The sequence below is a fragment of the Hyperolius riggenbachi genome, chromosome 2, assembly GCF_040937935.1.
Source record: "Hyperolius riggenbachi isolate aHypRig1 chromosome 2, aHypRig1.pri, whole genome shotgun sequence".
Classification (NCBI taxonomy): Eukaryota; Metazoa; Chordata; class Amphibia; order Anura; family Hyperoliidae; genus Hyperolius; species Hyperolius riggenbachi.
The window spans coordinates 268,521,622-268,547,839 of record NC_090647.1 but is presented as its reverse complement, the minus strand read 5'-3'; the positions used below and the strand labels follow the sequence as shown (position 1 = coordinate 268,547,839).

The window sequence follows — 26,218 nt, the reverse complement described above, 5'->3', positions numbered from 1 at the left end:
GTGGGGTGGGTGGTCGGGTGGGCTTTGCTGGAGGCCCGGAAAATTATAGTGTGTGTGTGCGTGCGTGTGTGTGTGTCTGTGTGTCTGTGTGTGTGTGTGTGTGTGTGTGTGTGTCCATTCATTATAAATAACATAAACATAAAAATCCACTAGCAGCCACATTTAATTAATTCATTACATCCTCTGCATTTGGCCAAATAAATATCAATATCAAAACTCAAGATATAGAGAAAATGAGAGACTGAGAGCCCAATATAGTGTAGTAATTATTGTAATGGTTGGATAAATGAAGAGAGTACAATAGAAATACTCACAAACCAGGGTTACCTCCAGGCAACCACTGTATAGGCAGGTGAGGAGATTGTCCTGTCTCCAAACAGGATTAAGAAGTCGCTCTTCTGTAGACAGGAAAAAGGGGAGATCCCCTCCACCAGGGGTAGATAATTGTGCAGTATAAAAAGTACAGAGGCGCCAAGCATTTTTAAACTTTTTATTATTGTGATTTTACTCTTTTGGCTCCTCTGTACTTTTTATACTGCAAAATTAAAACTCAAAAACAGTTACAACAATTTAAGTTACCAGCATTTTACTGATGTATAATCACCTTTACTGTAATGCTATCCCCATCACCTACATCCCTGATGATGATTAGTGATAGGCAAAATGCCGTTTACTGGGTGAATATAATGGGCAAACTTCTTGCATTGCATCACCACCAAGGGAGCATAGAGCAAGATGCATAGGTTGAATTGGCAGTGTGTAGGAGAGCAGACTTCTGTATGGCTATAACTCAGCCAATTAGAGGACTACTCTCCAACACACACCCCATAAAGCACTCTATGCTGTCTCTATACTGGTGTGAAGTAAAGGACGGAATTGTGGATTTATATACTTAAAACCGCAGTGCCCCCAGAGCTATCGAGTAGCTCAGACATGGAAACTGACTTTCTGATATTAGGGGCTGTTTGGCTGGCCTCCAGTCACTATACACTGTCATACTGATAAGCTTTGAAAATATTTTATTGCAAACCCACTGCAAACAAACAGAACTTACAGTTTCTACAGTACCTCATGCATTGCCTTTTCACCCTCACAATTCTTTTGGCTGCTGCTCTGTATTATGTTAATAGCATGAACTGAATTATACTCAGAGTCTATCACTTGTCACATCTCCTCCCTAAACTGTCTGCGCTTAATACGCTGATTATATCTCTTTTGAAACATACATGTCTGATGCAGGGTACTGTCAGGGTTGAACAGTGTATTTAACAATATGATTAAATGCAAAATCTGACACATTTAAAGCAAATAAAAACTAATATTGGAACAGCCAGACATCCCATTCCCAACAGCAAATTTAAAGTTTAACGTGTCTAATGGGAGTTGGTGCTTTGAATCTCTTAGCTCAGAGGAATGAAATATAAAATTCCAGCTAAAGAACTAATAGCGCTGTTTAAACGAAAGAAAACATAATTAAATGCCATTAATTGTGTGCTTGTTTTACACTGGTTTGCAGAACTCTGTCACTTCATTCATTTGCCAAGAAGCATCTCTTATTTTATCACTGTAGCAGTTTGTTAAAAGGTAATGGCCAAAATTCTAATAGCTAGCTGCCAATACATAAAAGCTGACTCCAGGCTAATTTTTTAACTTTCAAACATTTATAATCTCTATTGTAAAAAAACAATAAAAAATAGCATCCTCAAAGTGTCCACCAATGTAACCAAGTGCATTGAAGGTACTAGTCAGCAGTGCATATATCAGCATGGAGACCATTATTTTCTGCAGTACTGTTAAGCACCCTTAGTTTGGTCTCAGACATATGCCCCCTACATTAGTCTACATCGGGGTGTCAAACTCAATCACTTAAGGGGCCAAAATCTAAAACCTAGTCTAAGTTGCGGGCCAAATAGTTTATTAAGATTTAACATTTATCGAACAGTCTCAAATAAAATGGCTTAACCATAGTGACGATGGCAGTCCTGGATCCCCGCTCCTCCCCCATCTACAGAGTAGTGCAGTGGAGCAGTTTTATATTTGCCTGCTCCAGTGCTGCTTCAGGTCTCCTCTGATCTTCCTGACAGACACATTCTCTATCTTGCATACCTCTGGCCCTGAATGCATGTCAAGTAATCAGGAGATGGAGGTGAGGAAGTTGAGCGTGCCGCTGGCGGGAAGAATGGAAGAGACATTCAAAGCACTGGAGCAGGTAAATATTACACAGCTCTGCTGCACTACTGTGTGGGGAGATGGTGCCTGGGAGGGGGGTTTGGATCATGCTTATTTCGCTGGGTGGTCCAGTGGATTGTTGCTGCACCCAGGTTCAAACTGACAAGGTTTTAATCAGAAACACTGTTATCCTCTGGATGGGAGGGTAGTGTAATGTTGTTCTTTTACTGCTCACAATGATGCACATTGGCAGCTCTTGAGGGCCACATAAAATGGCGAGGGCCACATTCGACACATGGGCCTTGTGTTTGACACCTGTGTTCTACATGAAGTGTACCCTCAACTGGCTAAAAAGGCACTTGATTGCACAACTATTACTTGATTGCACAACTAGGAGGGCAGGGGTGGGTCGTTTTTTTTATAGAGATCTGAAGTTGGGGTATCTAAACAGTGGTTTATATTTAGTAAATCTAGATATTATGATTTATTTTGTTTTCTTAAGTCTTGCTTACCTTTTCAAGTGTTAACATTATGCTTAAATAAGCCTTCTTTGGAATTCTGATTAATCATTTTTTGGTGTTTGATGCTGTGGTTATAGAACTGGGAATGTAAGATTAGACTTAGGCTAGGACCACACTAGCTCCGGGTGCGGGACGCATCCGGGCACTTCCGCCCACACCACTTGAGTCACTTCCTGCAATGCCGCCCTCTGTATTTCAGTGGGCGGCATCGCAGGAAGTGACTCGAGCGGTGTGGGCGGAAGTGCCCGGCTCGCCGAACTTCCTTAGGTACAATTTATTACATTATGTGCGAGGGGGAGCGGGGACGGGGGGCACCCAGGTGAGCAAGGGGGGGTGTGACCCCCCTGGCCACCGCTTTCCCCGCAGCCCCCCGTCCTGGCTGCTACCCCCTCCAGCATGGCGGCCCCATCCTTCACCAAGGGACACTGGAAACTGATCCGTTTCCAGTGTCCCAAAATGTCAGTGAAGAGGGAGGCCCGTTTCTCCATTGATTTTCACTACCCGTACGTGTATACGGGTCCGTGAAAAATGCTGCAAGACTGGACTCTGCGTTCCGGGTTTAAAAATGTATTCCGCGGATCGCACGCGGATACGTTTTTAACTTGAGTGTGTACTGTTCCTATTTTTAACATTGGTATCCGTGGCTCAGTTTTTTGTCCGGGACAAAAAACGTAGCTACGGATCCGTTTTTAAAGCAAGTGTGAACTAGCCCTTACTAGAGAAACCAACAGTGTGATTCTAATCCTGGGCAGCACTGGGGGAATGCTTCTATAGAACCTTCACTGGAATATATTCAAACAAGTTCTGCAGGGATCATTGGAGAACGTAAGTGATTCTGTATAGCTGGTTACATTTTTCTCCAGTTCTGGAAAAAAACAATGACTGAAAACTCTGAAAAAATGCTTGGGTCTATAAATGAAGAAATTGCCAATCTATCCTACATCATTCAATCTGTATAAAAATTGATCAGAATAATTAGCAACCCCCGAACAATCTACATCGGTAAGACAGGAAATTCGATCAGATTTCTCACTCAAATTAAAAAAAAACTTTTGATTTTTATGGTTCAAACGAAGGTTGAAAATTCTTGCCATCTTGTTACAGGCAAATTTGAATAAATCCATGCCAGCTGTACAGTATCACTCCAAACACTTAAAAAGAATTATATTACTTATCCAAACTAAACTAAATAGGCATCTTTTATGCGGCTGGACCATGGAGTGAAATACTGAATCTAAAGAACTACTGTATTGATTTACTTTAGAGAAGAGTATTATTTTAATTGCTAATTGTTGATCAAGTGTCTTTTTCTATTAAGTGCAGTGCATTATTGTGTATTTTAACCTTCAAGTATATTTTAGAGAAGCAAATGCATTACTTGGCAAAAACCTGCACAAACATGGTGAGAGCATGATACAATGCAAACAATGCCCAGATTAGGATCTGAACCTGGGAATCTTGCCTGAATACAACTTTCCTATTACTGATAATTTAATAAAGCTAAATATTGAGAAGCATAGTAAATCTCGGGCCCTGATCTTCCATGGTCCCCCAAGGCTGTAGAACAAAGGGAAAGTTTGTGTACATGAAATAGAGGCGCCATGGAAATAGTGGATAGTAGAATATCAGTACTTTACCAAAATTCTATTATTTTATAGTTGTATTTTTTATTCGTAAAATAAATGTAAAATTTACCAATTCTTAACTACAGGCAAGCCGAATCCTATCCTCACACAGAACTTTTAACAGCTAACCTTAATGCCCCCCTGCCCTCCCCCCCCCCCCCCCCCCGACACGCCTAACCTTGACCGCCCTTCACCCCTCAACCCTCACCATGCCTAAACCTAAACGGGCAGTTTAGGTTTAGGCATGGTGAGGGGTGAGGGGTGAAGGGTGGTAATGTGCCGCAAAACCAAACATTTTGGGGCACCGCCATATGCACCCAAATTTGCTTCTTCCAAACTTTTGTTACAATGTCTGGATTTTTAGTTAAAAGCAAAATTGTGCATTAGGCAGCACAAGTTTACAATCCCTACTTGGGTTACTGCAGACCATACTGAGGAGTTCTACAAGGTCATTAAAATAGTGATCATGCGATTGCAGTGGCACATATGCACCAGCAGTGAGAACATTTTGTAGCAGATTCATGTAGGGCTAGATTTATTTCTAAAAATTCTCAGTGCACATGTGCAGGTGACTGCAATGAGGCTACTGATAGTTAACCAAGCTCTCAGTAATCGTCACTGAAATCTGCTATGACTCAGAAGAGGCTTTCAAGTTTTCCCAACTTGATGCATTGCTTTTCTCTTTAGGAAAGTGGAGCGTGTTGAAATAACAATACAAGTCCAACAACCGCATGCAGTTTTATCAGTGATTTCTTACTTCTAAATTGAAGAGGATGTTAAAGTCGGGAATGCAGACATGCTTATCCTCCATCTTCCTCCGCATGTTCTTGATGGCATGGATGGACGTATCATAATACAAGTGTGGCTTCCGGCACAATGGAAAGTCTTTCACCCAGCTGCAGCAGATCTCATGCAGCTTGGCATAAACAGCATGGGCCAACTTCACCGACTCCAACTCTACAAAGGAAAAGTGGAATTCACATTAGGCTTGGTTCACACAGAAAAAGGTGTACAGTCCTGTCCTGTCAGTGTTTGACAGTTGGCATCAGTTTTGTATGTTTTATGCCTTTGTTCACACATAAATCTGTACATTTCCGGTCCAGTCTCACTAAGTCTTAATTACCCTATCTCCTTTATGGGCACAAAGAGATGGGAAAGAGGCCATTGTGCTCAACATTCAGACAAGGGTTTTTTGCAAAGGAATGTAGTATTGAACTCCCCCACCTCACAACATCACCCCAGAGGGGAAAGCCATAAGAGTTAGTATTGATCAGGAGGCAGAGCACTACAATCACAGAAATCAACAAAATACCTGTATAAATAAAAAGTTAATATACAATTTGTCTTATATTGTAGTGCAGTTTTATAAATGTGTTTCTTGACTAAATCTATATTTAAAAGCAACATTGCCTGGAGCATAAAGCTCTGAAATGATGGCAGGGATTTTTTTTTATTCCAGGCTGGGAAGTTGTATTACTCCTGATGTGCAATCAAATGTAGCATGTGTGCCACTTTTTTTCACAAATAATCAGGATCTTTTCTCAATTGCAAGACATTTTCCAATATGCTTGCTTTTGTAAATCAGGTCTGTAGTATTGGAATACAGTCAAGTAATACTATTTTTGAATTTTATTTTTAAAGTTTATTATCATACTGCCAAGCCCTTATTCCATCTAGCATCCCTTATTTACACTAAACCATGTGCACAAGGGCATATTTGTTATAAACTGTGGATATTAGACAAAAACAAATAGGAGGGGAAGTAACATACTGTGATCACATGATTGATCTTTTATTTTTTTAACCAAAGATACATTTATTTAGAAAAACGGTACAAAAATGTGTACAGGCATTACACTTAGCAAAACAGCTTATAAAAGACAGCGTATCAGGGGTTACAAAGGACTGTGCAATATAGCAAATAATTTTTCAGGCATGTTCACAATTATATTTGTAGAAGAATGCGAGAGACATCAAAATTATAACATTAATTACGAGGACTATCAACCCACAATTAAGAATATTAAAAAGGGGGCACAGAAGTATATATTGGCCAGTACAGAGTGCACTAAGAGCAGTGCGCCCAGCTAACTGGCACGTCACCGATCAACCCATTTATCGCACACTAAATTAAATTGCTGTAACCGATCTCTGTGAGTATACGTTTTTTAGGGCCTGAGCCCACTGACGCAGTTGTATCCGCTTTTCAGCATCTCTAACATTGATGTTTAATTGAAAAGCGGACACAACTGCTTCAGTGGGCTCAGGCCCTGAAAGGCAATACTTTTATAGAGGCATTTAATCCAACATGATAGTTGGGGTGGATTTGGGGATAGCCAGTGCAGGGCATTTTCTTGCCTAGCAGCAAATAGTGTCTCTCTGATAAAGGTTTTGGTGGCAGCACGTAAATCTTCATCTCGTATTATTACAAGTATACAAAGTACTGGGTCAGAGGTTACAGGACAACCCATTCTGTCATGGAGGAAACCGACGACTTGCCTCCAAAAGGAGTCTATATGTGGACAGCTCCAGATGAGGTGAAAAAAGGAGGGGGAGGATGTAGCACATTTGGGCATATGTCTTGGGTATTGGGGTCATATTTAGTAATTTGCTTAGGTAACAAATAGGCCTGATGGAGAAGCTAAAGTTGAGTGGCTCGATCCTTAACACGTAAAGAAACTTTTTTAACTGCCTCCAGTGCATCATCCCAGTCATCTTCATTCAAAGGAAGACCAGCAGCTTCCCATCTAGTTTTAGAATAAAGCGTTCTGTCAAGTGCCTTGCTCTCTATCAATTCTTTATAAATGTCTCCTATAAGGTGTTTTTGGGGGCCTCGCTCAATTAGTTGTAGGACCGGGTGGGGTCGACCCTATTACCTTTAAATTGGGCTCGGAATGCATGCGTAAGCTGCACATTGTGAAAATAATGAGGGGTAAATGCAGGGAATATCTATCAGCAAGTCTAAGGAGATGATATTTTGATTCTAGACAATTTGGCCAAGGAATACAATTCCGTTATTTTGCCAGAAGGTCTGATCTGGGATGGAGATGCATTCAGAAAGGTTTGAGTTGTTCCAGAGGAGGTGTGGAAATCATAGGATGTAGAGCTGTATAGTCCACCTATTCTTTTACACACTTTCATAGCTTGCGCTAATATTGTATTACGCTGGGTATGCAGAGAAATAGCTTGTCTAAGAAGGTCTAGTGCTGCACTGTCAACTAGAGGGTTAATAGCGTAGCCCAGTGCTTCGGGGTTGTGCAAATTGGAGGTGCAGTACCAGGAGGCAACATGCTGCAGTTGAGCTGCTTAATAATAATGCTGCATTGAGGGCATTGCAAGGCCACCCATACCATTGGGGTAAATTAACAAAGAGTATTTAACACGGGCTCTTTTACAGTTCCAAATAAAAGAGAGAAGGTAAGTTTTAAGTTTTTTAACCACTTGACGACCGCAGTGGTAACCCCCCCTAAAGACTAGGCTAATTTTTGCATTGCTGGGCTGTGCAGGCTTTTCAGCCTTCTGCACAGCCCAGCTTAGGTGCCCAGCGATCGGACTCACCTCCTTTTTTTGTCTCTAAGGGTACATGCCGCCGGAGGGGTCCGATCGCTGCAGGCTTTATTTATTTTGTTCATATGCCTCAGCGAGGCTCTCTCTCTCCCCGTCCCCCTCCCTCCCCTTTTCTCCTCCTCCCCTGTACTGTTATTGGAACAGGACGGCTATCCGTCTTGTTCTGCCTCTCATAGGCATCAGCCTATGAGAGGAGGGCGCTCCCCGGCCAATCAGAGGCCGGGGATCGCCGATCTGTGCAGCGCTGCGTCCCCTGGCAGCGCTGTACGCTTGTGAACAAAGGGGATTTCTTTCCCCTTACGTTTACAAGCAGCCTGCTAGCCGCGATCGGCGGCTAGCAGGCTATTCACGGAACTCCGTTCCGTGAAACGGCAGGGAACGATTGCGCATGCGCGGCCGTTCCCTGGGAAACTGCAGCCCCAGGACTTGACGCCAATTGGCGTTAGGCGGTCATGGGGCTGCCGCCGCGGCCACGCCCATTGGCGTGGGGCGGTCGCAAAGTAGTTAAAGAAGGCAATAGGGATGTATACTGGTGACTGATGCAAGACGTACAGAAGTTTGGGGAGGAGCATCATTTTTACTAAGTTTATTCTGCCCACTACTGTTAGATACAGCTTGGCCCAGGTTCTGCACTTCAACTGCACATAATTAAGAAGGGGGAAAATTTTGGCTTGTAAGTACATTTTGGGGTCCACATGTATCAGCACTCCTAAGTATTTCAAAGATGCAACCACCTGCAAGGGGTTCGGGGATTGGAGCGACCTATCTGAAGGGGGATCAATATACATCAAAACTGATTTGGATTTACGTATTTAATTTAAGTCCGGAATAGTATCCAGATTCATCTATTGTGTCTAAAGCTGTTACCAGTGAGCCATCGGGATCCTCCAGGTACAGAACAGTGTCATCGGCGTATAGGCCAATTTTCTCCTCAGTGTCACATGATTGATCTTTAAAGTGGTCTGAAAGTCAGCATTTCTACTTTGCTCTAAAACATTCCTCACAGCTTGAAAGTTACTATCCCAGAATTATTTTTTTTAGCAGAATATCACTGAAATGGTTAAACAAACCACTTTGTCCTGCTATTCAGCTTCAATCCGCATCCAACCTGGGGATAACAATATATTTGTTTACATTCCAATGTTGTTACATTGGGCTTGAGTCACTAACCGGAGCTAAGTGATCGCGCCGGAGTGAAAAGCCACTTAGTGCCTGAAAAGTAGCTTTGCTGGCAGTAACAGCTGTGCAAAGCTGCATTGCACACAGCCCCGCACAGTGCGCTGCAGCCGTAAATAGTGCACGGTGCGACGATAACGTCACACCCGCTGCTCTGTAAACGTCGCACCTGATGCGATGAAAACGGCGTATAGGGTGCCACCAAAACGGCGCATCAGTGCTCCGCTTCAGGGGCACCCTATGCGCCATTTTCGTAGCATCGGGAACGTTTACAGGGCAGCGGGTGCAGTGTTTACAGGGCAGCAGGTGCAATGTTTACAGGGCCATGGGTGCGGCGTTATCGCACCAGACACTATTGACGGCTGCGCTGTGCGCGATATGTGGGCGCAAACCACCTAACTCCATGGTTTGTGCCCACTAGCACTTTAGGCTCACTAACCGGCTTAGCGCCGTTTAGTGAATCAGGCTGATTGTGTGTAAACACAGTGTAACAAGTGAAATGGGGCTCTTTGTGAAGCTCTCTGTGCTTCAGGCACACACACAGTTCAGAAAAGCTCAGTAGAAGATGTTAATATATAATAAAACGCAGTTTGAATAAAATGCAGTGCCAGCTTTCAGGGCAAGATAAACTACACTTTGGAAATTTGTAATTTGTAAACAGACAATATTACTTATGCACAAAAGCAAATATGATAACTGTATGAGTGATAAAAAGTAGGAAAACACATTTTTATTGAATGATATGTCAGAGTTTCAGACCACTTTAAATCTCTAACTAGCAATGATCATGTGATCACCTGTCACTATTGCTTCTCGTGTTAGTTAAAACAGAGGGCAGAAATGAGACTCCATGCATCAAAAAGAACACCACAGTATACTATGAGCCCAATCCAATTCTCTTTTTCGCTTAAGTTTTCTCCTAGTACTTTTCATCTTTTTTCATCTTATGGTTAAAATAACTTTTCAGCACTCTGCAAATGAAAAAGTACCAAAAAGAACGTGAAAAGGTATTTGCTTTCTTGCTGGTGGCTTTAAAGGCATTTTCTTGATAAGATGTGAAAATATCACCCAGGAGAAAACTTAGGAGAAAAAGTGAATTGGATAAAGTCATATAATGCCAACCTTCCTCTTCTTTATTGCATCAAAAACTGACAGATAGGATGGCTAACATGTTTTGGGCCACAACTCAGCCCTTAATCACACAAATGAGATACGATCCAACCAGAGATGGACAAACTGATCACATGATTGTATGTCTGCTTGTAGTAATAAGCTACTGCCCACTCTCATGATATTGTTTATTCCATTAGTTCTAAAATTATCCTGTAATCTAATATTAATAGAATTACCTTTCCAGTTCAGTGTGCAGACAGCTAGGATTTTTGAGATATGCTGAATTAGGATTCTTTGTAGCCATGGCAACAGATAATCATTTGTAGACGTTTCCACTGTAAGAATTTCCATGTTCAGTCAGTAGCTGATCTGTGCAACTACAGAGCCATGGGCCCCAGCGCAAATATTACACTGGGCCTACTGCCAGCACTTTATGTATAATAATCACATGACACTGACCCCCAAAACATGCTATCCAAGGACCCTCTGCTGGACAAAAGAGCCACTGCAATTACGAATAGAAGAACGTACTATATTATTCAGGATACCGAATTATACATGATTTATCCTGGTATTAGCATCAGCAACACTTCCTATATCTATGTATTGCTGTATATTGGTATGTAAAGTCCGATACACGCACTCAACAGTGGTCTTTTAGGCTCTCACAACTTTTCTTGTGACACACCTAAAAAAAATCTCTTGCTATTTTTCAAGCAGATGATAAGACTGATAAGAAGTCAATTCAACATTTGGAATGACTTCTTATCAGTTTTATCAGCTGCTTCAGTGTTCAGAAGTCACTGTTGACTGATGCATTAAACAGATAACTGCATTGAGACACTGGAGTGCAGACCTGAAATTACTTATGTTCAGAGTACACTGGGAGGAGAAGACTTTGTGGCATCATAGCCTAGGCTGGGAGGGTGGAGTTAAGCTCCATACACACACTGAACGGCAGTCTTTTAGGCTCTCACAACTTTTCTTGTGAAACACCTACAAAAATGTCTTGCTATTGTTCAAGCAGCTGATAAAACTGCATTGGGACACTGGAGTGCCGACCTGAAATTACTTATGTGAACTGTACGGTGACATGGTTAGCACCTAGGTTGAGCACCCAACGTGTGGGTAAGGTGTGCCATCCAAAAATCTGTTGTTGACTCCCAGTGAACTCTGGGAAACCAGGGTTTTTTTTCTTTTCACTTCCGAACACAACAAATATTCTGCAGTAATGCTCCTTGCCAGCAGTAAAGATGTTAAAATTTAAGAATGTAAATCATGGTGAGGAAAGATTTTACAATGTGAAAACCAACTAAATAATTTTAAGCAATTTAGTTAAAAAAAAAAAAAACCAAAATTTTATTTATTAAAGGATACACGAGTTGAAAAAATGTATTGCTGATTTACTTACCTGGGCCTTCCTCCAGGCAGTAGAAGCCTCAGGGTCCCTCACCACAGGTCTGCCATCAGCCACTCCTCTGGAGTTCCCTCCGCAGCGGCCCACCAACACGGCTAGGTCAGCGGCTTCTGCACAAGAGCACACATGCACCACTGGCGGTTGTGCGCAGGACACAGTCTTTTCTAAAGGCTGGGGGGTAAATCAGCAATACATTTTTTATACTCATGTATCCTGTAAGTTAAATTCAGTAAAGTTCCTCTTTAAGAAAGGAACATAGTACGTGGTGTCCCACTTCTGAGCAAAACTGATGATCATTAGGGCATCGCATATACAGCTGGTTGGCTGACTTTCTATATCTTGTCATTGGGGAGGCCGGTGGATAGCTTCATGCTATTTGCTTCATGACTGGGTGGCCACTATGCAGTGCATATAGAATATCATCCCTGCTAGATGTTTCACCATGCAATACCAGGAGGAGCATGTGTGAATTTGTCACTGGAGTCCATGCATCATGAATAATAATTCAGAAAGAAATTATAATAACATGCTAATTCTGCTCCTTTCTCTTTTTCTACAATGCAGTCAATTATATTTTAAATGTACTTGTGTCTCTGTAGCATCTTCTGTCTGTGCTTCTGTCATTCCACTAATGTGTCTGCCTTCATTGTCTCCCATCTATATCATATTTAAAAACATCATAACCTTCCTGCTATGTTGCAGTGCTAGGAAACCATACAGATGTTGCTGTACTGGTTATGCCAGGAGCCCGGACTATTAATAGATAAAATCTGCAATAGTTGCGGCTCTATGCCTATAGTACTTTGTATCTTTATGAGAACAAGCAGGAATTCAGAACAAATAAGTGTTTGTATTCAAGTGCCTCTACGCTCATTAGAATAAGACAAATCTGACTTCAAAATCTGAGAAAGAAGAGTCACTCTGACATCGCTGCCAAGGGCAAGCTTGTTTACTCCTATTATTTTCATTGTGTCCTTGTAGTTACTCCATGTTCTGCCAGAGGAGCCTCTGAATCACTGCCATGTTATTTACGGCAGAGCTCTATGCCATAGAATGGGTCACAGTATTTGGCAATGGAAAATACAAGAAAGAGCGCACAATACTATAGTGTAGGCCAACAGATAGAAGTGTCTAGGTGAAAAGATCATATAGTCATAGATCCATACATTCAAATGATAATGATTCATAATATTTATTTATAAAACTGAAGCATCAAATGCTGAAATGCAAGGACATTAAATCTAACCTTATGTAGATATTTTCTCTGTTTAAATATATTGTGCGGCACAACAAGGGAAAAGAGGTGCCCAGGATAGGATAAAACTAGGTTAAAATCAAGCAAAATCAAAAAGGTAGAGTTCACTTACTTCTCAATATGACACAGTCAAAGAAAAAACATTTTATTTGAACTGGCAACGCATTTCGTTGAGGCACTCTGAGCTCTGAGGCTTTTTAACTGCGGCACTTTAATTGCCCTGATGAAGTGTTCTTGCTCCCACAAAACACGTTGCCAGTGCAAATAAAAATGTGTTTCTTCCATTGACTGTGTCGTATTAAAAGTTAAAGAGACTCCGTAACAAAAATTGCATCCTGTTTTTTATCATCCTACAAGTTCCAAAAGCTATTCTAATGTGTTCTGGCTTACTGCAACACTTTCTACTATGACAGTCTCTGTAATAAATCAATGTATCTTTCCCCTGTCAGACTTGTCGGCCTGTGTCTGGAAGGCTGCCAAGTTCTTCAGTGTTGTGGTTCTGCTATGAACTCCCCCTTCTGGCCCCTCTCTGCACACTGCCTGTGTGTTATTTAGGATTAGAGCAGCTTCTCTCTTCTCTCTTATCTTTTACAAGCTGGATAAATCGTCCTCTGAGCTGGCTGGGCTTTCACATACTGAGGAATTACAAACAAGGGCAAAGCTGTTTGCAGGAAGAAAAGAGCAGCCTGAAACTTCAGTGCATGGGGGAAAGAAACACACAAATGATCTCTTGAGATTCAAAAGGAATGGTGTATACAGCCTGCTTGTGTATGGATGTATTTTCTATGTGTGGACATACTGTACATCAACCTACTTCCTGTTTTGGTGGCCATTTTGTTTGTTTACAAACAAACTTTTTAAAACTGTTTTTAACCACTTTTAATGCGGCGAGGAGCGGCGAAATTGTGACAGAGGGTAATAGGAGATGTCCCCTAACACACTGGTATGTTTACTTTTGAGCGATTTTAACAATACAGATTCTCTTTAAGTCACCTCTACCTTTTTAATTTCACTTGATTTTAACCTATTTGTTTTATCCTATCTTACCTATTTCCCCTTGTCGTGCTAGTTTCCCGTCCCTTTCTCATAGAAAGGGGGGGGATTTTTAGGTCTACAGTGGTTCGACCACTTGCAGGCCATAATTCTGTTTTCAAGAGTGCGACCATCATACAGCCAGCCAAAACTAGAGGTACCCGAGTGGAGATGGGCTTACGTTCTCCACTTGCTTTTTGTGGTTGGTTGGCTCTTTATGCCACCCATCGTTATATTTACTAAAGAAGTGACATACTGCCCTATTGGGCTCCTGTTGTCTTTGTGTTTTTCTCCAAGGTGTTCATCGCCCAGCTCCCTGTCGATGTTGTGCAGCACTTTACAGAGTGAACTGAACAATTGTTATAGTTTACTGTCCCTCATAGGGAATTAATATATTAGATTTTGGAACTTCCATGCACCACATCACATCGTGCGAACTGTGCAAGTCTACATAGACTTGCGTGTCCCTTGAGGCACAGAAGCGTATTGCGGTGCGACGTACTTTGCAAGTGTGCAAGGGGCCTAAAGGGAAGCTTGAAAGGTCAAAGGGAAGGAACCTCCTCCTAACACTAGGGACCTTCTTTTCGACACTCTTAGTAAGAATTCTAATTTGCATAATCATTCTCCAAAGCATATCTCTGGAACAAATAATTATTTTATCATGCAGTTTTTACTGAAAGGTGAAGATTAATTATGTATTTTATCTGTTATGCTTAAATTATACTGCCTGTGTTTGCTTCCCAGTCATTTTAAGATAGTTACAGACAGATGCCATTGACAGACATGCATCTTCTCTATTTTCTGATGGAGCAGAACACAGTGTCATGTCTGTGGGAGCTCCTTGTGGCAGCACCACCATCAGGGAAAAGCAGCTGAGCAGGTTACAGAACTAGATCTTATTTTTCTCGTTTCCTCTGATGAGCTGACAACAGCAGTGCCTGTGAGCAGTTTTCCTTTCCACAATAGAGTGACTGAGCCTGAAAAGGGGTGTAAAACCCCTGGGGCTATTTCCATTACAAATTGCAAATGTACTGCTATGAGAGTGTGTTTTATTGCCAAATTCAGCTTGTTTTTTTTTTTTTTTTTTGGTTGACTTTGTGCAATTTTTAAATCTACCATTGCATGGTCATAAGAAAAATGACACATTACCATGTTTAGTTATGCAATATTTGCTGTGCTTCTATACTTTACCCAAATGCAAACACTCAAAATATCCAGCAGGCAGTGCATTTGCATTAGTAAAAATGCCAAACTCTGGTTTATATTATAGTGCTGGTGTCTTTGTATCAGAAAACCCTATCCAAAATAAAATCTAAATGTATGCAGTGGAAACGGGTCCGTAGAGTGGTCGGGGTGTCTCATCTATTGTCAGGGACGTTTCTAGCCATTTTTTCACTCCAGGCGAGAAAACCTGTGCACCCCCCCATGGTCCCCCTAAGATAAAAATAATCGTAACGCAGCAATGTTTCACCGTAAAATAATCGTAATGCAGCAATGTTTCACCATAAGTTAAGAGTAATGCGGCAATCTTTCACCAGAAAATAATCATAAAGCAGCAATGCTTCACTTAAAATAATTGTAATGCGGCAATCTTACACCAGAAAATAACCATAACACAGCAATGATTCACCATAAAATAATCATAACGCAGCAATGATTCACCATAAAATAATCGTAATGTGGCCAGTGTTCACCAAAAAATAATCGTAATGTGGCCAGCGTTCACCAGGAAATAATCATAATGTGGGCAGCGTTCACCAGGAAATAATCAGAATGTGGGCAGCTTTTACTAGAAAATAATCGGAATGTGGCCAGTGTTGACCAGAAAATAATCGTAATGTGGCCAGCGTTCACCAGGAAATAATCATAATGTGGCCAGCGTTCACCCGGAAATAATCGTAATGTGGCCAGCTTTCACCAGAAAATAATCGTAATGTGGCCAGTGTTGACCAGAAAATAATCGTAATGTGGCCAGCGTTCACCAGGAAATAATCATAATGTGGCCAGCGTTCACCCGGAAATAATCGTAATGTGGCCAGCTTTCACCAGAAAATAATCGTAATGTGGCCAGCGTTCACCAGAAAATAATTGTAATGTGGCCAGCGTTCACCAGAAAATAATCGTAATGTGGCCAGCGTTCACCAGAAAATAATCGTAATGTGGCCAGCGTTCACCAGAAAATAATCGTAATGTGGCATTAACATTAAATACAGCATAAAACTAATAGGAAAAAAAAGATATAAATGGTTTTGTCACTGGAAGGGTTAGGACTCAAACCTCTTCACTATTCACTCATAAGACAGCTCTGCATGTATTCATTACATCTGCTATTTAGCAGGCTAGCACTGTAGCCATCATAAGCAGTGCACATGCACATTGTATGGCCATTGTTTGGTTACTAAATGTGCGATATCTCAGTTTTTGGCAAATAACCCTCCCCATGTTGATTTTTCTTGATAAATAATAGAAGATGCTGGCCACCTTGTAGAACAAGAAGAGATCCAGTTTGGGTAAACCACGACCTGAATAAATGACGACATTCACAGAAATACTCTAATTTTGGTGGTTTCTTCCCAAATTGCCGAGTGTGGTAGTGACATTAGACAGTGATCCCATACGAGGGACAGTACATTATATAAATTATTGTTTGGTTCACACTGTAATGTGAGAGAGAAAGAAAGAAAGAAAGAAAGAAAGAAAGAAAGAAAGAAAGAAAGAAAGAAAGAAAGAAAGAAAGAAAGAAAGAAAGAAAGAAAGAAAGAAAGAAAGAAAGAAAGAAAGAAAGAGTGGGTCCGTAGTCATAGTAGCAGCTTTTGTAAAATAAGCCATGTCCCTGTGCACCTACCATACTATAGTCCCCTGTATAGGATGCATTATGTACTGTATGATTTAATATACGTTCATTTTTTGCAGCATGTCTGTACAGCATTATCCTCTTCCTTTGCCTCTACAATTTAAATCTCGTATGCTTACTATAAGAATTACAGCTTGAATGTCCTATGGTTGGAGAAATGGTTTACAAAATCCTCTCTGTAACTATGTGTCTTCCATAGCATACAGCTGTCTAGGGCCGCCCAATCCATGTTTGCAAATGTGGATTAATCTATATGTTAATCAGCTTTAACGTATACCTACAGGCACTAGATAAAGGGCCCAAAGGGGTTAATATTGAGACAAAATCATTTACAGCTGATCCAGAGCTTACATACTGTGTGGCTGTATCGGACGGGCACACAGTACACAAGATGCCTTGTATAGGGATAAAACCAGCAGCTGTCTACACCGCTAAGTAATGTGTGTTATGGCACAACAAATTACAGGGTATATCCAGCCAGACTAAGCCTGGTGGGTTTCCCTCAACCAATAGCTTAATGCCTGTCTAGTGATTCTTCTCAATTCCTTCACATGCCTTGGATACCAACATGTGGATACTCTGCATGCTACCATCTCTCTCTCTCTATCTCTCTCTCTCTATCACTCAGCCGCAGCAAATAATTATATAAAAATGGCTACAAAAAATAAGCTGAACACTGAGGAATACTGAGATCATCCAAGATTACTGAGGAAATGTTATTCCAGTAACTGCTGGAGACCACTCTGATTCATCAGGGAAAACTGATTTAGCCAGCAACCACTTAAAAAAGGCAAACTTCACACAGTTACAGTAAAATAAAATGTAAAACATGCAGTGGAAGCTTAAAGTGCAATTCCAGCTATTTATATATTTTAAGTTTGAAAACTGGTTGGAATCCAAAGCAGTTTATAGTGGTGGCTAGTGATGGTCATGGCTAGGACAACTCATGGAGAAGCAGGAGATCAGTTTGGTCACTTAAAACAGAAAGAACTTGCGATAATTCAGGTTGGAGTGAGCTTGAGATGTCTCCCAGTGATTTCCTATTCATGATCATATGCTAAAGCAGGATTTGATCACAGGAAATCAGAGCTTTTCAAATCTATCAGGTGATGAAACAAATCACATGCTTCTCCATGAGCTCTCCTAGACATGACACTCACTACTGGTGGCTAGTTATTTATTATTATTATTATTTTTTATTTATATAGCGCCAACATCTTCCGTAGCGCTGTACATAGTACAAACAAATAATGGGGAACAAATATACATAAGAAATACAAGACACTGTACCGTCATGACATTGAATAGAGTAAATACAGATACATACATAGTTGATATGTGGTTGGTACATGTACATATGTTACAATAACATCAGTATGAGAAACACTAGGAGGAGGTCCCTGCCCTTGCGGGCTTACAATCTAGAGGGTAGTGGGGAGGAAACAAAAGGGAAGGAAACACAAGGTTTAGTGGGTGAGCCAGTGTGCCTTCAGTGCTGCCTATAGCAAATTATAGGCTTGTCTGAACAGGTGTGTTTTCAGAGTACGTTTGAAGGTTTCCAGACTTGAGGCATGACGAACCGGCTGAGGGAGAGAGTTCCAAAGGAGAGGGACAGCCCATGAGAAGTCTTGGATGCGAGAGTGAGACGAGGTGACTAGGCTGGAGGACAAAAGGGTCTCCTGTGAGGAATGGAGGGTCTGGGCGGGGAGGTATCTGGAGATTAAAGAGGAAATGTATGGAGGCGATAGCTTGTGTAGAGCTTTGTATGCAAGTGTGGTTATTTGGGCCCAAGCATTTAGAAATGCTATTGCTAAAATTCCTCATTCTTACCAATATCAATACTGCCAGGAGTTAATAAAGGCAATACACCTAGTGTAAGGCTTTTATGTATTACTAGAGTCAGATACAGCAAGTTGTAGCAATATCATATTAGGTTTAGATGACAATTTTAGTCTATCTTAGGTTTAAATGCAGTTCAGTCAATAGATTTGTTTTAGGGATCAGCTAAAGAGTTAAAGGGAACCCGAAGTGAGAGGGATATGGAGGCTGACATATTTATTTCCTTGTAAACAATGACAGTTGCCTGGCAGCCCTGCTGTTCTTCTGGCATAAGCAGCGTCTTAGTCAAAACCCTGGAACGAGCATATGGCTAATCCAGTAAAACCAGAGTCAGATGAGTCAGAGTACCCGATCTGCTGCATGCTTGTTCAGTGTCTTTGGCTAAAAAGAATTAGAGACTGATGATCAGCAGAACTGCCAGCCAACTGGAATTGTTTAAAAGGAAATAAATATGGCAGCCTCCATATCCCTCTCACCTAGGGGTTCCCTTTAACTGATTTTGTTGTGTAAAAAAGCTTAGAAGGTCACTTTACTATTATTTAGTGCTGACATCTTACACAGCGCTGTACTGAGTATACTGTATACACTATATTGTCATGTCACTTAACCACTTGAGGACCTAGGGCTTTCTACCCCTTAAGGACCGGCCACTTTTTTTCCATTCAGACCACTGCAGCTTTCACGGTTTATTGCTCGCTCATACAACCTACCACCTAAATGAATTTTGGCTCCTTTTCTTGTCACTAATAAAGCTTTCTTTTGGTGCTATTTGATTGCTCCTGCGATTTTTACTTTTTATTATATTCATCAAAAAAGACATGAATTTTGGCAAAAAAATGATTTTTTTTAACTTTCTGTGCTGACATTTTTCAAATAAAGTAAAATTTCTGTATACATGCAGCGCGAAAAATGTGGAAAAACATGTTTTTGATAAACAAAAAACCCATTCAGTGTATATTTATTGGTTTGGGTAAAAGTTATAGCGTTTACAAACTATGGTGCAAAAAGTGAATTTTCCCATTTTCAAGCATCTCTGACTTTTCTGACCCCCTGTCATGTTTCATGAGGGGCTAGAATTCCAGGATAGTATATATACCCCCCAAATGACCCCATTTTGGAAAGAAGACATCCCAAAGTATTCACTGAGAGGCATAGTGAGTTCATAGAAGATTTTATTTTTTGTCACAAGTAAGCGGAAAATGACACTTTGTGAGGAAAAAAAAAAAAAAAAAAAAGTTTCCATTTCTTCTAACTTGCGACAAAAAAAAATGAAATCTGCCACGGACTCACCATGCCCCTCTCTGAATACCTTGAAGGGTCTACTTTCCAAAATGGGGTCATTTGTGGGGTGTGTTTACTGTCCTGACATTTTGGGGGGTGCTAAATTGTAAGCACCCCTGTAAAGCCTAAAGGTGCTCATTGGACTTTGGACCCCTTAGCGCAGTTAGGCTGCAAAAAAGTGCCACACATGTGGTATTGACGTACTCAGGAGAAGTAGTATAATGTGTTTTGGGGTGTATTTTTACACATACCCATGCTGGGTGGGAGAAATATCTCTGTAAATGACAATTTGTTAATTTTTTTTACACACAATTGTCCATTTACAGAGATATTTCTCCCACTCAGCATGGGTATGTGTAAAAATACACCACAAAACACATTATACTACTTCTCCTGAGTACGGCGATACCACATGTGTGGCACTTTTTTGCACCCTAACTGCGTTAAAGGGCCCAAAGTCCAATGAGTACCTTTAGGATTTCACAGGTCATTTTGAGAAATTTTATTTTTTGTCAAAAGTTAGCGGAAAATGACACTTTGTGAAAAACACAATTAAAATCAATTTCCGCTAACTTTTGACAAAAAATAAAATCTTCTATGAACTCACCATACTCCTAACGGAATACCTTGGGGTGTCTTCTTTCTAAAATGGGGTCATTTGTGGGGTTCCTATACTGCCCTGGCATTTTAGGGGCCCTAAACCGTGAGGAGTAGTCTTGAAACGAAATTTCTCAAAATGACCTGTGAAATCCTAAAGGTACTCATTGGACTTTGGGCCCTTTAGCGCAGTTAGGGTGCAAAAAAGTGCCACACATGTGGTATCGCCATACTCGGGAGAAGTAGTACAATGTGTTTTGGCGTGTATTTTTACACATACCCATGCTGGGTGGGAGAAATACCTCTGTAAATGGACAATTGTGTGTAAAAAAATCAAAAGATTGTCATTTACAGAGGTATTTCTCCCACCCAGCATGGGTATGTGTAAAAATACACCCCAAAACACATTGTACTACTTCTCCCGAGTACGGAGATACCACATGTGTGGCACTTTTTTGCACCCTAACTGCACTAAGGGGCCCAAAGTCCAATGAGTACCTTTAGGATTTCACAGGTCATTTTTGTTTCAAGACTACTCCTCACGGTTTAGAGCCCCTAAAATGCCAGGGCAGTATAGGAACCCCACTAATGACCCCATTTTAGAAAGAAGACACCCCAAGGTATTCCGTTAGGAGTATGGTGAGTTCATCGAAGTTTTTATTTTTTTGTCACAAGTTAGCGGAAATTGATTTTAATAGTTTTTTTTCACAAAGTGTCATTTTCCGCTAACTTGTGACAAAAAATAAAATCTTCTATGAACTCGTCATACACCTAACAGAATACCTTGGGGTGTCTTTTTTTCTAAAATGGGGTCACTTGTGGGGTTCCTATACCGCCCTGGCATTTTACAGGCCCAAAACCGTGAGTAGTCTGGAAACCAAATGTCTCAAAATGACTGTTCAGGGGTATAAGCATCTGCAAATTTTGATGACAGGTGGTCTATGAGGGGCCGAATTTTGTGGAACCGGTCATAAGCAGGGTGGCCTTTTAGATGACAGGTTGAATTGGGCCTGATCTGATGGATAGGAGTGCTAGGGGGGTGACAGGAGGTGATTGATGGGTGTCTCAGGGGGTGGTTAGAGGGGAAAATAGATGCAATCAATGCACTGGGGAGGTGATCGGAAGGGGGTCTGAGGGGGATCTGAGGGTTTGGCCGAGTGATCAGGAGCCCACACGGGGCAAATTGGGGCCTGATCTGATGGGTAGGTGTGCTAGGGGGTGACAGGAGGTGATTGATGGGTGTCTCAAGGTGTGATTAGAGGGGGGAATAGATGCAAGCAATGCACTGGCGAGGTGATCAGGGCTGGGGTCTGAGGGCATTCTGAGGGTGTGGGCGGGTGATTGAGTGCCCTAGGGGCAGATAGGGGTCTAATCTGATAGGTAGCAGTGACAGGGGGTGATTGATGGGTAATTAGTGGGTGTTTAGGGTAGAGAATAGATGGAAACACTGCGCTTGGGTGGTGATCTGATGTCGGATCTGCGGGCGATCTATTGGTGTGGGTGGGTGATCAGTTTGCCCGCAAGGGGCAGGTTAGGGGCTGATTGATGGGTGGCAGTGACAGCGGGTGATTGATGGGTGGCAGTGACAGGGGGTGATTGATGGGTGGCAGTGACAGGGGGTGATTGATGGATGATTGATAGGTGATTGACAGGTAATCAGTGGGTTATTACAGGGGAGAACAGATGTAAATATTGCACTGGCGAATTGATAAGGGGGGGTCTGAGAGCAATCTGAGCGTGTAGGCGGGCGATTGGGTGCCCGCAAGGGGCAGATTAGGGTCTGATCTGATGGGTTGAATTATGGACTGACATTTTGCCCAACCCATTTCACAAATTTTTTTGAACTGGATCAGGAGCTATTCCGTTTCTTTCGGAATATACGGTTAAAACATTTTTTTGCATGTCTACCCCCGTTTCCTTCAAACAGTCATCATGAAGATGAAGGATGTTTTAGACTTAAGACCTTGGGCTTTAGAAACCCTAGCTCCTTTCTTCCACCGAGCCATCCTGTTATTGACAACTTTATTACTAAAGTTCAGGAGGATATCAAAATCATAGAGGAGGGTAGTAAAAGAGGGGATTTTTTAATGCATCATAATCTGACCAAATCTGAGAGGAGGGCGTTATCATTGTTGCAGCAGGATGTGTCTGTCACCATCCGCCCCGCCGACAAAGGTGGGGCTGTGGTGGTGATGGACACATCAATGTATGAGGCGGAGATCAGGAGACAGTTATCTGATCGTGCAGTTTATCAGCCCATACCAGGTGATCCTTTGATTGGGATCCGTAAAAAGGTGGATGATCTTTTATCAGACGCCCTCAGGAGAAACATCATAGATCAGGGTCTTTTTGAGTTTCTTAGGGAGAAATACCCGGTAACACCCAAGCTTTATACCCTCCCCAAAATTCACAAGTGTTTGAATAATCCCCCTGGTCGACCCATCGTAGCTGGCGTTGGGTCAATTTTTGTGCCATTAGCTAAATTTTTGGATTCTATTCTCCAGCCACTGGTCCAGGCTGCCCCTTCATATCTCAGGGACACTTCCATTTTTTGGAAAAATTGAGTGAGGTCAGACTCTCCGGGGAGGAGATTTTTCTTGTAACTTTGGATGTCGAAAGCCTCTACACCTCCATCCCACATGATGGGGGTGTAGAGGCAGTAGACTGGTTCCTTATGACTCGCACCGACTTGACTTTAGAACAGAGGAAATTTTGTGTTCATTTGTTACAAATTGTGCTTCAGTGCAATTACTTTGAGTTTGGGGGACAGTTTTACTTACAACTACGGGGGACGGCCATGGGGTCGAATGTGGCCCCCTCCTATGCTAATTTATATATGGCCTTATATGAGGAGGCCTTTGTTTATTCTAATTCTTTGTTTCACCAGCATTCTATATGCTGGCTGCGTTTTATTGACGACATTTTTTGCATTTGGAGGGGGCCCCATTCGACCCTTGTGGAATTCATGTCACAGCTACATGATTCATGTCCATACATACGTTTGACGTCCCACCAAGATCAGTCTACCATTTCATTTTTGGATGTATTGGTGGTCAGGGAGGGTGAGCGACTTTCTACTGACCTTTTTACTAAGGACACTGACCGCAATTCACTCCTGCATTACAGGAGTTTCCACCCGATTGGAACCAAGAACAGCATTCCCCGCAGTCAGCTGAGTAGGGTAGACAGGATAGTAAGTGACGAGTCTAAGTGTGTTTATCGTAGGGAGCAGATGACATTAAAGTTTCGTAGGAGAGGTTATCCACCCTCCACTTTTTTACCTCGCTCTGGTGGAAAACGGAGACAGATGGGCCCACGTATGCCGTTCGTGTCAACCTTCAGTGCCTGCAGTGACGCAGTGTCACGGGTGATCCGCAGGCACTGGAGGATTCTCACGGATGGCTTTCCTTTTGTTCCTGAGTTTCGCTATCCCCCGATCATGTCGTTTAAACGGGCACCGACCATTCGAGATAAGTTGACCTCTAAAAAGCAGATGTTGCCCTGCAGCAGGGGTGCAGGCATATACCCTTGCCTGGGATGTCATATGTGTGGAATGGTGCTGAAAGGCAACAGGTTCACGCATCCATCCCAGGGCACTACATTTTTTCATAATCGACGTTACACGTGTGATTCAAGTTTTGTGGTCTATCTACTCAAGTGCCCTTGTGGCCTTGGGTATGTGGGGATGACCACCCAGCGGCTTAAAGACCGCATTTCATCACACAAATCGGCGATTCGTAATAAATTGCGGGGCCAGTCTGTCTCTGAACACTTTGCCACTATGGGGCATTCTGTATCACAATTAAGGGTGACAATTATTGATTCTGTCCCTGTCAATTGGCAAGGGGGTAATAGGGAAACAGCGCTATTAAAGAAGGAGGCAGCCTGGATCAGAAAATTAGATACATTAGAACCCAAAGGGATGAATCGGGAGTATGATCTGGGGTTCTGTGTCCGTGTCCGTTAGCTTTATAACAGGTGGTGAGCTATCACTTATTACCTTGCCACTTATTGATCTAATTATGTACAGTTTGTAGCTATTCATATGATTAATTTGCTCTTTTTTATGTGTTTTTAGGTCCCCCTGGGTGGTCTGTACGGTTGACCTGATGGTTGGTGAGGTATAGATCCATTGCCTGTTATAAATATGTTTTATATTTTATTTTAATTTTTTTCATCTTTTTCATTTTTTCATTTTTTCTATTTTTACGTCCCTGGAGGGCTTTCTCCGTGTCTGGATCGGGGAACTGAGGTCCGGTGTGCTGTTTTAGATATTTATAGTGCATCTGGCGGTCCGCAGCATTTTGCTGGCGGCGGGATGCGGCTCTTGTATTGTTGCGCGCTTTGGGCACCTTCCTTTCGCTCCAGATGCGGATGACGGATTCCCGGGATGGAATACTTGTTTATTGGCTCCTCTGTTTATGTACAAGCCAGTTGCCTGGCAACTAGATGGACGGAGGATGCGGCGGGTACGTCACTTCCGCTTTGTTCGGAAATTCAGGGAGCTAGTGGAACGCACAGCGTTGCGTTCCACATATACGTCCTGGCCCTACCTCCTGCGTGTTCGCCACTGATTGGTGAATGAGGCGCACGGGGAGGGGAGAGCGATATGACAGTCCAGGAAATAATGTACTCCCAGCACACGTGAGCGGCCGCCGATTGAGCCTTATGGCAGAGATGTTCAGGTGACAGGTAAATGGATTGAATGCCTCTCCAGTGATTTACATATTAGTTTGGATGTTCCCCATCAGGTCCGCTTGTTACACCCCGCCCAGCAGGACACCGATTGGTGTTTTTATTGGGGGTGGGCTATTTAAGGACACATTGTTTGGTGTTTGGTTTAGGCTGCTGCAATTTGAGAAAGGGCATGGCCCGAAACAGCGTCTGTTATTGCTTAGCCATGTTTGCTTAATAAAAGAGCTGATAAATACTTTTTGAGTGGTGCCGGTCCTACTTGTGGATGGATGACTGAGGGTCTCTATTGGCACTGAGACCTTGACCAAGGCACACTCCAACGTTCTCTATTAGTGGTGCTTCTCCTGCAATTTTGTCTTCTGATGGGTAACAGTGACAGGTGGTGATAGGGGGTGATTGATGGGTGATTGATGGGTAATTAGTGGGTGTTTAGAGGAGAGAATAGATGGAAACACTGCACTTGGGTGGTGATCTGATGTCGGATCTGCGGGCGATCTATTGGTGTGGGTGGGTGATCAGTTTGCCCGCAAGGGGCAGGTTAGGGGCTGATTGTTGGGTGGCAGTGACAGGGGGTGATTGATGGGTGATAGGTGATTGGCAGGTGATTGACAGGTGATCAGTGGGTTATTACAGGGAAGGACAGATGTAAATATTGCACTGGCGAATTGATAAGGGGGGGTCTGAGGGCAATCTGAGCGTGTAGGCGGGTGATTGGGTGCCCGCAAGGGGCAGATTAGGGTCTGATCTGATAGGTAACAGTGACAGGTGGTGATAGGGAGTGATTGATGGGTGATTGATGGGTAATTAGTGGGTGTTTAGAGGAGAGAATAGATGTAAACGCTGCGCTTGGGTGGTGATCTGATGTCGGATCTGCGGGCGATCTATTGGTGTGGGTGGGTGATCAGATTGCCCGCAAGGGGCAGGTTAGGGGCTGATTGTTGGGTGGCAGTGACAGGGGGTGATTGATGGGTGATAGGTGATTGGCAGGTGATTGACAGGTGATCAGTGGGTTATTACAGGGAAGGACAGATGTAATTAATGCACTGGCGAATTGATAAGGGGGGGGGGGGGGTCTGA

At 42.4% G+C, this 26,218-nt stretch overlaps 1 protein-coding gene and 1 long non-coding RNA gene across 2 annotated transcripts in view; one reads left to right on the top strand and one right to left on the bottom strand.

The window, feature by feature from the left end:
- The window catches only part of LOC137546328 (uncharacterized), a 66,522-nt gene extending 60,868 nt beyond the window's left edge, over window positions 1-5,654 (top strand). Inside the window, exon 3 of the long non-coding RNA XR_011026240.1 lies at window positions 5,003-5,654. This is a non-coding gene — a long non-coding RNA (uncharacterized lncRNA). The remainder of the gene's footprint in view (window positions 1-5,002) is intronic.
- The window catches only part of PPM1E (protein phosphatase, Mg2+/Mn2+ dependent 1E), a 388,390-nt gene that overhangs the window by 79,359 nt on the left and 282,813 nt on the right, over window positions 1-26,218 (bottom strand). The window contains exon 3 of the mRNA XM_068268637.1: window positions 5,073-5,272. Within this exon, the coding sequence (XP_068124738.1) occupies window positions 5,073-5,272 (200 nt within the window). The remainder of the gene's footprint in view (window positions 1-5,072; window positions 5,273-26,218) is intronic.